Raw genomic sequence first — 12,944 nt, 5'->3', positions numbered from 1 at the left:
ACAGGCAGCATCCGGGGTGAGCCTTGCTCCAAGGACAAGAACGACTTCTAGCCTTTCTCCTTTTCAGTAAACCTGTGAGCAAACCTGGCCAGGGCCCATCTGTCTGTCTACCACCCACAGCAAACATGGACCGGGTCTCCCGGCTACCGAGGAATAAACATCAACGGACGTGATCTTTAAAAGAATGAGAGCCCTAAAGCAAACAGGTGAAGACTCCTGTGAAGGTGTGTGTGCCTGGGAAATGGGTAGAGGGCATGACTTGTATGAGACACCAATTTTCTTTAAGGGATTAGCATCCAACTTCTTATCGCCAAGAGCAAACGCACTCAGTGCTAAATATACCCTTCAAATCAAATCCTCTGGATTAATTTATGTTACATCTGGACTATGCCTGGCTCAACAGCTGCCACATTGCCTGGAAGGTCTGCATAGCGTAGTACACGCTTGGGTCGTCGGCCCTTAAAGCAGCAGGCGAACCTGTCTGCCTTTATTTAAATCTAGGAAAATGGGATCGGAGAAGGGCACGCCAATTCACTTTAAAGGCCCTGTCTTCCCGTCCTTTTCTTATCTTGTCTTCAGTACGTGTGTCTAGGACAGGCATTCATTCAGTTGTCTCTGACTGTTAGGAAATTCAGAGCAGCTCCACTGTCCCGACGCAAAAGGCACAATGACAGGAGGGAAACAGTCCATGCGAGAAGGATGAAGCAGAGAGAAAGCACAAATCGAAAGAGAGAGTAAAAGTCAGAGCCTGGCATCTTTCGAGTGAAAACCTTCAAGCAGAGAAGCTATTTCTTCCCCAGTCTGAAGCTCTTCCCTGCTGTGCTTTGAAAATCTGTCCAAAAGGAAGGGACTCCTTTACCTGTCATCTACTAGAATGTGATCCAGCTGCAACATGTTTTGTCCTTGACCTGCACGGCTGGTCTGCTGATCTGGCCTCTGAGAGTAACTCATCCTCACTGCCCACCCCTCCATGGCCATCCCACAGCTACCCTCCCGTTAGAGAGGAAGGGACTGTTCTGAGGGCACTGATGTGAGTGATCTTACACTGGGCAGACATCAAACTTAGTGATCGAGACCATGAATCACAATATTTAATGAAATAGGGCTCAGAGAAGCAGCGAGATTGCCAGTCTGAGTGGCTACACACTGGATAGCATCCAGTTTCCATGATTTCTCTTATCGGCCACGAGTATAGACCCTATCTGTAATTACCCACTCCTAACATCAGTGTAGACTTTGAAGTGACCTGGGCCGTTGGTCATATTTCCTCCTTCCTGTTCTAATGTTTCTATGTCCTTATGTTTTTTTTTTTGATAGCTTCTTGGACATAGAATTCACATGCCATACAATCTATCCATGTAAAGTATACAGTTCAATGGTGTTTGGTATATTCACAGAACTGTGAATGTACCATGTCACCACAATCTATTTTTAGAACATTTTCATCACCCCAGAAAGAAACCCTCTACCCATCAGGTGTCGCCTCCCATTCCCTCCCATTCCCCTAGCCCTAGGCAACCACCACCCTGCCTGATGTCTCTACGGATTTGTCATAGAGACACTTCATATAAATGGAATCATACAATCTGTGATCCTCTGTGACTGACTCTTTCACTTAGCCTAACACTTTCAAGGTTCATCCACGTTGTAGCACCTATCAGTACCTCGTTCCTTTAGTCATAATAGCCAAAAACTATTCCAGGGAATGGATACACCATACTTTATTAATCCATTCTCAGCTGATGGAATTTGGTTGATCTACTTTGGGGCTATTATTAACAATGAATATTCACTTAGAAGTTTCTGTGTGGACATATGTTTTCATTTTTCTTAAATTAGGAGTGGAATTACTGGGTCACATGGTAACTTTTATGTGTACCATTTTGAAGTCCTTATGTTCTTTCAACCTTTTTATGATTAAAAATTCTTTCACACTGTAATTTATAAAATAAAGGTTTCTTAAAATCCTCCTCTCACCTCACAAGAAAAGCCAATGTTAACAGTTTACTATACACACCTTCAAACTTTTTTCCATGAAAAAACTATAGAACAATGTATAATTTTTATAATTTAATGATTATTACATACATGGCATTACAGATTTTCTGTAGCTCACTCTTGTTGCTTCACGGTCTATCTTGGACACTGTTCCACCCACGTGGAGAAAGAACATGCAGCTCTCTCTCACAGTCATAGGTCCAGGTCTATTTTCATAACTGGCAAGAAATTCCTATGCCAAATATGTTGAATAAAGGCCATTTCTCTGTGTCACCTCATGTTGTCCCATATATTCCATGCCCCTGTAGGTGATTTTGTCCCATATATTCCATGCCCCTGTAGGTGATTTTGTTTCCATGTATTCAACGGCACATACCTCTGAGGACTCCACGTTTGGTTTGGCTGGTTTACAAAGAAATGGGTCTAAGGAGTGAAATTACAAATTATACTTGACCTGACCCTGACTAGTGTCAAGAACATATAAAGCTGAGTGGGTGGTAAGCATAAGATGAACTTGGTCTACCCGTTGATAACTAGATTATTTCCTGTTGGTTGTTCTATTCAATTATAAAATTAATATATGAATACCTGCATAATTATAAAATAATATCTTCAAACGAGGTAAGTAGAAAGTTCTCTACCTCCCTCAAGCCTCCCCCTTTCTCCATGCAATTTTAATAGGTTAGTGTTTATCCTTCCAGATCTTTTTCTATTTTAATTTAAATTTTTACCTACCTATAGTTTGTTTTTTTCCACAGACACAGTAGCATACACATTAATTTGTGACTTTTCTTTTTTTACTTAACATTACATTTTGTAAATCTTTCCAAGTCATAGCTACAGAGCACTACAAGTGGAATTTGCAATAGAAGAGGTGAATATCTCACAAAAGCTGAACTGTAGGAATTCCACAGTAAATTTCATACCGTCAGAGAAGAAACGGTCCTTTTATAAACAAACCAAAGAAATAATGTGGTATATTTAGGAGAGTAATCTCCAACACGAAACCACACTTTCATTGTATGCACTATGTACCAAGCACAATGCAGAGCAGGGGAAATATCAGAAGTACCTGCCGACCTCAGGGGCCCCAGAGGCAGCTGAGCAGGGCGGCCATGCACGACTGTGCAAAGGGAAACAGCGCCTCTGCAGATGGGGCTCCCTGAGCGGGTGAGGGTGGTCAGGGAGCATGGCCTCATCTCCCATTCCATGATTCAGAGCGGCAAAGACACACACCAGCGTGGTGACACCTACTTTAGGCCGAGTGTCCACGACGTATATGAAGTCGCTTCCTGGACTGGCCTTCCTGATGGCCTGGAGCATCTGCTCGTCCTCCAGGCACCGGGCACTGAAGCCAGACAGGGGCTGGCTGCTCCGGCAGATGGAGACCTGGGGGGAATCAACGTGGTAGCATCAGGCAGCAGTGCGACGGCACCTCCCCGGAACCCTCAAGACCACCCTCACAAGGCCCCCCAGTTCACTGACGCCCACCAGTAGCTCGTAAAAGTATCAATGCCTTCTAGAAACCGAGGTTGCTTTCTTTCTAATTCAAGTCAAGAAAACACTATATGGGCAAGCAGTGCAAAAAGTTTCTCTGTGTAAGAAATTAGGAATGTGTAAGGATGTTTAGGTGGGACCCAAACTATGAAACGTAAAGCCAGTTAAATATCCTACGTTCCTCTTCACCACTACTGTTTCATCTTCCTGCCGAAGTAGAAATATACAGTAAGTAACTATTCTAGTAAAACTTATAAAAATTATAAAAGTGACTTCTTTAGTGTTTCCATCATTTACTAGCCCATTTAGAAACAACACAAATACCAGAAACCAATTCTAGGGCTTCCCTGGTGGCGCAGTGGTTAAGAGTCCGCCTGCCGGTGCAGGGGACGCGGGTTCGTGCCCCGGTCCGGGAGGATCCCACATGCCGCGGAGCGGCTGGGCCCGTGAGCCATGGCCGCTGAGCCTGCGCGTCCGGAGCCTGTGCTCCGCAACGGGAGAGGCCACAACAGTGAGAGGCCCGCGTACCGCAAAAAAAAATAAAAACCAATTCTAATCCTAAATGGGGGAGTTTTCACAGTGATGAAGCCCAGGCTGCTGCTAGCTTCTAAGGACAGCAGGCATGGACCTGGGCTGACCAGGTAAGTTAGAAGCAAGGTCTTTCTGGGGAACTGATCTGCATTCTATTCTTCGATTTCTCTACTCTGCGATTCTAAGGGTACACTACACCACTGCCCTGGTGACGCAGTGGTTGAGAATCACCTGCCAATGCAGGGGACACGGGTTCAAGCCCTGGTCCAGCAAGGTCCCACATGCCGCGGAGCAGCTGGGCCCATGTGCCACAGCTACTGGGCCTGTGCTCTAGAGCTTGCGAGCCACAACTACTGAGCCCACATGCTACAACTACTGAAGCCTGTGCGCCTAGAGCCCACGCTCCGCAACGAGAGAAGCCACCGCGAAGAGAAGCCCGCGCACCACGACGAAGAGTAGCCCGTGCTCACTGCAACTAGAGAAAGCCCACGCGCAGCAACAAAGAGCCAACGCAGCCAAAACTAAATGAATAAATAATATATATACAACAGCATAAACAATATACATAACAGCACAAACATTTCCCTGAGTTATTAATAGGTGAGTGTAGCCACAACCTCACAGCTGTAAAACTTACACTTTTGTGGCAAAATACATTTTATGGATTTAGATTTATAACATTTAAATTGAACTCAAATCACCAAATACAATCTAGGAATGACTCTTCTGAAGAACTGAGCCCAGGCGCCCCCTGTGTAAGAGGATGCAGGCAGCCCCCCGGCTTGGGGCAGGCTGAGCAGGGAAACCTCCCCTGAAAACAGCCGTGGCCCAGCCCGTTCAGGGAGCCTGCAGGCAGGGCTTCATCCTGGAAGCCACTCCAGCTCTGAGTCCAAGCACAGCCTAACTGTCCTTAAAGCCCATGCCAGCACTCCTTAGCCAGGGTTTGGTGAGCTTTGGCACTCCTCGCTGGGGAAGGCAGGGATGGTTCTTACTAACCATATGATCCTCCAGCAGAGAAGCTCCCGGCAGGACCGAGAACTGCAGACAAGTAACCGGGCAACCGCCCGAGGGTTCCAGTACCTTCTGTGACAGAGAGGGGCAATTGCTGAGGCGCTCCAGGAACTCTGTGCCTGCAGCCAGAATTCAGGGGGCCGGTGCCTGCGGAGTGGGAAGCAAAGCAAAGGGGCAAGAGAGGGGCTCCAGGGCTGCTAAATTCTCGAGCTGTTGGCAGCAGAAGTCCAACCACAGAGTGGAGGAGAAAGGGCCCCGGGGGTCTGACCATGGACGGGAGGCCGGCCAGCAGCAAGGCAAAGTGACGGCAGGGGCCAGAGGGGGCTTGGGGACAAAAGGCAAGCTGCAGTGGATGGACAGAGAGTAAAGCACCGCAGATGCTCTAACTGCGCTCATCCAGGCTCCCGTCTCCTATGATGTGCAGAGGGGTCACGTCAGCCGCTCTGACTGGAGCAGAAAACAATTCTGAGCTGGCTTTGTCTGGGCTAAAGAAATACTAATTAAGGACAGCTACCATCAGGCAATTTCTTAGATCCTATCAGAAGAGCTAGATGGGGAAGAGACCATATCTCAACGGGGAGAATTTGTCCAAGGAAGCATACGGCGCACCTAAACTCACTCAACTAGTGCAGGTCCAATCATGAAATGAAGCCAATTAGTGACAACTATTACTACTTACCTTCAGGCTGAGAGCAGTTTTCAGTGAAGGGTTAAGTCAGAACAGAGTTACACTATGAAATGTAGTCGATAAATTAAACCAGATATATTAAACAGACTACATGTTAATACTTTGTAGTTACATTTTCTTAATAATCTATAGATAGGCTCCAAACAGAATTCGTCACTGACTCAGTGATTGCTGGCACAGAGCTGTCCGCTTTGTAAAGAGCGGTGAGTAGTCTCTAAGTGCCCTGTCCGCCCTAAACACACCTCAGAGAGTCAAGACTGTTGAGAGAATTGCACCATTACCTGGCAGCATTTCTTACTGATGTCAGCCACCTGAGAGCAGAGATAAGACTCCTCAATGGTAAACTGTCATGAGAGCCTCATTTATAAAGGCTACTGATAATTTATAAAATAGCCAATAGTTTTTGAATGCTTACTATGTGGTAGGCACTATTAGAAGAACTCTGTGTATTTTTATTTAATCTTCCCAACTACCATATACGGTAAGATCTATTATTTGCTCCATTTTATAGATGAGACAACCACAGCACAGAGACGTAAAGGAACTTGCCCAATGTCACAGAGCTAGGAGTTGAATCCAGGCAAAATATTTTCTGAACCAACATAATATAGCGCCCATGTGTGTAAATAAGTCAAGAAGCATGAGAGAGAATTAAGAGGCAGGATTCAAAAAGATCTGGCTTTTAATCCAAGGTGTGTTCTCACTTCCTATATAATCTTAGGTAATTTACCTATCATCTCTGAACCTTGGTTTTTCTCATCTTTAATACAGGGATAATAATAATACCAAAACTACAGAGTGTGATGAGGTATATAACACTCCTAGAACTATGCCTAACACAAAGTAAGTTTCAATAAACATTATTTATAAAAGAAGGGCAAGAAGGTCTATATTTTTCTTAAGGAAAATGGCCTCTTTGGAAATCTTTCAGAGTTGGGCTTCCCAAAGATTTGTACTGTGATTTGGGGATACCATGCTATTAATGATTTAAAGCAGAACTGCTTTCTTAAAAGCAATTAAAATATTTAGTAAGAAAGAACAAAGGATACCGCGGCTTCCAAACACAAGTGACACTGATACATCTCTAACTGTGATCTGCAAAGCTGCTGAACCGTTTGATATCCAAAAGGATTCTGGATGGCTCTGTATAACTCACATGTGGTTCAAGGCCTGAAATTAACGTTAAGTGCTGCCCTTAACAGCTGGTAACATCAGCAGGGCCTCAAATGGTCAGCTGCAAGCTCCCCTCCATACCCTGCTTCCGTGGATAAAGTCCCCAGCTAAGCAACCCTTCTCCCAAAGGACCAGATGCAGCCCCTTCTCATCCCAGAGCAGTGCGTTTCGTCCCCTGCCAGCCCATGGAATTACTCAAACCAGCCAATCGCGTGCTCCCCTGGGAACCAGGGGTCAACTCATCCTCCTGAGACTCCAAAGCCTGCCTCACACCATCTCTGCTGGTTCACTCGATTCCTGAGTGCAACCTTCCTACAGCCCTGCCTGCCATGCAGTGCCTTCTTCCCCTGGGCAGTGGGCATACGTAACTAATAAACCTCATTTGTCCAGTGTCAGATGTCATGTGTTCAGTCAGCCCAGTAAACCCTAGGGCAGGAATCCTGACCTCACCAACGGGTGAACAGGAAGTGATTACAACACCGTGTATGATAAAAGCCGGTCCAAAGGTAATGATGTACCATCAGCGGGGGGATTTATATCAGAGGAGTCTCAACGGGGCTTCCTGTTCACGACATGAGGTACATGTCAAGCTTTTTCTTAATCTAATCACCAATTCCCACTACCCAACACTGGCCAACTCATCTCACCACCCAAATCTTCAGTGCTCCTTGGGAACAAGGGGCTATGTGAGGGACAGAATTTAACTAGAAAATGTGATATTCTTATTCCCAAGCCTGAGTTCTACTGGGGCAGGAATACATACTCAAGTCTAAAAAGTCTAAAATCACAAAAAGGAAGAAAGAAAGGTCCGCAAACTTAGGTACTTTCTAGCTGTTTACTTTTCACGGAAGATGCCTGGTTTATGTGTGGGTTTTTCTGAGCAACAGCATGAAATACTGCACTGATATTTCCTGTGTCTCCCACCGAACCACAGAAATCCACCTTCGCTAATGGTATCTCCTGCTATAAAAACCCCTGGTCACCTTGGAAGCATTTACATAATTAACCTGGATATGAAAACCTGAGCGTTGTCATAAAACCACAAATTTGATCGTATTCTACCTGCAGCAGAGATTTTAGGTCGTGGGTGTGGGAGAGTGGGCATGCATGTACATGAAGTATTTCCCTGGGCAACCAGAAATGGTTTCTTAGCAATACTTAGAAACCTTCTCTATCTTGTAAGAAGAGCTAAAACTTAAAGTACTGTTTGCTTTAAAATTTTAAGTACAGGAAATCAATTATTTTTAACCATAACTGATGGCTGTGTGAGTTCATTTCCGGGCTTGGAGATCAAGTAAAGAACAGAGCACGAGAGCGGGAATGGGGTGATGAGGGTCTGACGTCAAGAGGCAAAGAAGCTGGTCTCTGTGGCCTAACTGCTGAAAATTCTATCCTATCCTCAGACATTACATGCTTGCCCTTTATAATACTCACACTGACAAAAAAATTCCTTTTCTCAAGAAAATCAAAACAGAAGGAAAAGAAGTAGGATCAGGCCTAAGCTCACTTTCTAACTACCCGGTCCATCCCCACCGCTGACATAACCATCAAAGATTCTCCCTCCCTCTCCTCTCTTACTTCTTTATCAATGGATGCTACAAAACAAAAGTAAATGTTCCTGGCATCCTAAATTCAAATACAACATCATGAAATTCCACATCCCTTTTCATCCCATCATTTTTTTAAAAAAAAGAGATTCACATCTTCCTTTGCCTCTCACCATCAGGCCAGCTCTGTGTAGGTTGAGATATATTTGGAGTCAAATAATACAGGATATTAATGAAATACCTGCTTTCTTTAGGCCATTTCAGAGCAGTGAGTGTAACTGAAAATAAGACCATTAATATCCTTTCAATTAACGGACCTTACACGGCTGAGTGAATATCTCCCTTCAAAGTGGGGCACCACAGAAGGCTATATGCCTTACTCTGGCCAAGCTGGCACTGCTCAGTGTATTTCTGGAAGCCTCCTTTTAAGAGCAGACACAGATCCTGCCCCACGCCCTGCCTATAGGTGCATGCACGGCACACACTCACACACATCTGTTGCGATTGTTTATAGTTTGGGATTAAAGTCAAATGAGGCTATGTTATCTCATTTGAAAACCAAACGTTTTCGCCCGGCTGAAGTCACATGACCTCTACAGCAGGTAACGAAGATCATTCTTGTCTCCCCAAATTTGTCTTCTCATCCTCCACAGAAATGGAATCACAGCTTTTAGCTGTGATTTCCACAGTTACCCACAGGACTGTCTTTTCCCACAGGCCCTGTGCAGTTCTGATCAACAGGATAGGAGCAGCGCTGTCACATGGCAGTTTTGGGAGCCTCCCTCCGAAAGCAGCGAGGGCACCACTGCGCCCCCTTCCATCTGCTGCCGCGCGGAGGTCACGGCTGGAACTAAAGTCACCTCTCACGCCACGTGATGGGGGCGACCCCCAGGGCTGGCAGAGCAGAAAGGCACCAGGAGCTCGGGTCCCTGAGGGCTGAGTGGGGCAGAACCAGGACACCAGGCCCTGACTGCCTACCTGGGGAGTTTTATGGGAGAGAAAATAAAATTCTATCCTATTTAAGCCACGGTTACTTATGGTCTCTCTTCGTTGCAGACAAACCTAATTCTAGCTTTCACCAATATTATTTTAAAAACTGAAACTCGCTCTCCATAAAGAAAGATTTCTTATACTGAAGATACTGAAAAAACATATTTATGTTGCATTTAAAAAAAGAAGAGAAAGAACGTGCCATGGCTTTTAGGCTTTTGTAAAATAGGCTCTTCAGTACAGAGCCTCCCAAGGTGACCAGTTAGAAGCGAGGACGGCGCCCACTCAGATGATTATGGTTAGGTGTGTTGTGACTCTTTCCCATTTCTTTATTGTCAGATAAGCACGGAAGGTCAACTTCTACAGGAGATAAGGGTTTAAGCACAGTCGTGTCGTGTCATGTCGTACCACACACATAGCAATATCCACATACTTTAAAAAGAATTCAAACCCCCACACACGGCAGAATTCCCTGGAAAAGGCCTGTTTATGATAAAAGAAGAAAAGCAAAGCATGAAACAAAAGCATGCCTTGAGACTTACGTGGTTATCTTTATGGTAGTAAGAAAGGACAGGAAATCGCCGTCTGCTCCGGAATTTGGAACTCCCCACTATGATGTGTGCCGTGGCCGTTCTGGGAACGTACAGCTCAGTAGGGTAAGAGTCACAAACCTGTTGTGGAAAGCACAAGGGCATGTTTTAGGCAATCTAGTCATGCTTTACAAACTGCCACCAGAAACTCCATTTCACTGGGCTTACAGGTTGCATATTTAAGTGTTCTTAACCAGTTACAGAGCCGCTTCAGAGAAGTGGAGCGCTGGTTCTAAGAAATCACAGTGAAGCAAAGCAAGACACTTCATCATTCTGCCCTCAGGCGTTGTCCCTTCTCTCCAAGGGCTCTTGGTGGGAGGTAAGACAGTGACAAGCGAGCATTTCTTTCATCGAAAAGGGACAGACTGCAGTTCTGCATCCTGGCAACTGGGAAAACTTCAGCTGCCTGTTTAAGACCGCCTGACGCTGGGAGACAATGTCCTAAAATGCCAGCACCAGTGGTGACCTCCTCAGGGCACCTTCCCGTCCCTGGCACACCCTCTGTGCGCTCCTATCTGAGGTGACGGTCAAGCCAACACCCTCCCCAGACATCTTCCCAAAGCCCACCCGCTCTTCGGGGGCCGACCCAATTCCTCTCCCCTGCGCTTCCACCCCTCACCACACACTACGACAACTTTTTATTTCTTACGTGACGATTTTAGACGTGGTAAGAAATGTTTTACCCTTTCTGCGCATCCCTGGCAGTGATTTCCCCCAGTGGAAGCTCTGGCGCCTCGGAATGGTCCGGCAATTCTGTCAGATATCAGGGGTTTAAAACCTAGCTCCAGGGGCTTCCCTGGTGGCGCAGTGGTTGAGGGTCCGCCTGCCGATGCAGGGGACACGGGTTCGTGCCCCGGTCCGGGAGGATCCCACATGCCGCGCAGCGGCTGGGCCCGTGGGCCGTGGCCGCTGGGCCTGCACGTCCGGAGCCTGTGCTCCGCAACAGGAGAGGCCGCAACAGTGAGAGGCCCGCGTACCGCAAAAAAAAAAAAACAAACCTAGCTCCAACTTGCCAACTTCACGACCTTCAAGAAGTCAAACTACTGAGCACTTGCTATTCTCTGAAACTGACACGGAACAGAAATGACATCCCCCGCGGCTGATACAAGGACACCAGTGACGAGGCTCTTCATCAACCATTAATCCTGACAGAAATGCGAATGGTGGCCACAGTAATAGTCGACTTCTTGCTCGACATATTTTGCTTTGATGGCAGCCAACCCATCCTTTTGCAACACGAGGACCGTTTAGATGGCAGTTCCTGAACTTTGTTTATTTCCTAGAAGTCAAGCACCTCCTTGGGCGCTTCAAGCAGAGTCCTCAAGCAGGCATAGCAGCAGGGGAAACGTGTGTCTGCACGTCCTCTAACCATCCCGCCCGTCCTTACCACTCACGGGACCGAAGGGAACGAGAACCCGTCACAAAGCGCACATCAGTTGTTCTGTGACGACGCCTCCCTCGCCTGCCCTCCTGCCTACCTTGTCTGCTTCCAGCCTGGGCACCGCACTGAGAAGGAGACAGATGGGCCACAGAAGTGAAGTTCCCAGGCCCAGAGCATTTCCCCAACGGCATTTTAGGCAAGATTACCAAAGACGTCAACCTGGGCTCTGGCACTGAGACAAAAATCCCAGACCAAGAACAGATGGTCCAACCTACTTGGAACCTGAGATTTTACTGCAATTACTGCCCACAGACACTACACTTGCTTCCCTGCAAATCTGGTGTCAGGACCTCTCTGGAGTCAGGCAGCCAGAACATTACTACACAGACCACACCTGCACGTCTGAGTTCAAGAGACGTAGTCATTGCACCAGACTTAACAACGTTTTCTTAAAATAGCAGTTTTAAAAAGGAAATTGGTAGGTTTTCAGTAAGTTCACTAAGTTTCAGTAAGTTCAAACAAGTCCTGCGTAATTTTTTTTTAATTAATAAGGGAACGATTTTCCTTGTCCTCCGCTACATAAGCCTGCCTGGAGTGCCTGCGTGTCTTGGTTCGCCTGGCCAAGAGGAACCTTTTTTGGTAATTCTTTCATTCATTCAACAAGTTTTTTTTTTAACTGAAATATATTTAACATATAACACTGTATAATTTAAAGTGTAAAACATATTAATTTGATACATTTGTACATTGTAATACAATTGCCATTGTAGTGACAATTAGCACCTCTATCATGTTACATAATCATCCTTTCTTTTTAGTGGCTGGAATCATTAAGTTCTAGTTTCTTAGAAATGTGATGATTATCATAGAATACTGGTGTCTATCAACAAATTTTTACTGAATACTTATTATGTGTCAGGCATTAGGTTAGGTGCTAGAGCAGTGATGAATAACAAAAGATTTACTGGCCTCAAGGAGTTCACATTCCTAGGAATCTTTGATCTTTGTTGCCCTGGTTACAACCTCCCAATACATGTATTTACCACTGCAGCATAGTATCCATCTGAGAGCCAGCCAAGGCTCTGTATTTATTGAGGACCCGTCACTCAGTTGAGCACTTCAGGGCGAGGGTTAGTTGTCAGGAACTGAGATATATCTATAAAGACAACGGTCTTCTTCAACATTTAAGACCTAAAATTTATTTCAAGGAATTTATGATGTAATGGGGAGAAGAAAAGGGGTATGAACAGCATGAAATGATTTGTATATACATAAAATAAAATAATACATAAACTATAGCTGTAGAGAACTGAAATAAACAAGATTTTTTAAAATTACTCGTTTGGGTTATACTTTCAATTTTATTCCAAGAGAAATAGATTAAAAATTTAACCTAGTAATGAATGCCAATTATTTTATTTAAAGAAAGATAATTTTAAGAGTTAGGTACAGAAAGGAAATCTTAGCTTAGAGAGTTAGATTACCAGAAGCAAGTGTCTTATAAACAGGGATAACAGCAATGCTGATAGAGGTGATTA

The 12,944-nt window shown here is 45.3% G+C and overlaps 1 protein-coding gene across 2 annotated transcripts in view; it reads right to left on the bottom strand.

Annotated features, from left to right (window-relative positions):
* The window catches only part of MTMR7 (myotubularin related protein 7), a 95,012-nt gene that overhangs the window by 29,062 nt on the left and 53,006 nt on the right, over positions 1 to 12,944 (bottom strand). For both annotated transcript variants that reach the window (XM_060291397.1, XM_060291398.1), the window contains 2 exons: positions 9,978 to 10,106; positions 3,253 to 3,387 (listed from right to left, as the gene is read on the bottom strand). In XM_060291397.1, the coding sequence (XP_060147380.1) occupies positions 3,253 to 3,387; positions 9,978 to 10,106 (264 nt within the window). The remainder of the gene's footprint in view (positions 1 to 3,252; positions 3,388 to 9,977; positions 10,107 to 12,944) is intronic.

This window comes from Globicephala melas, chromosome 21, assembly GCF_963455315.2.
Source record: "Globicephala melas chromosome 21, mGloMel1.2, whole genome shotgun sequence".
NCBI classification, from domain to species: Eukaryota; Metazoa; Chordata; class Mammalia; order Artiodactyla; family Delphinidae; genus Globicephala; species Globicephala melas.
The sequence above is the reverse complement of the archived record's forward strand: the minus strand, read 5'-3'. Positions and strand labels throughout refer to the sequence as shown.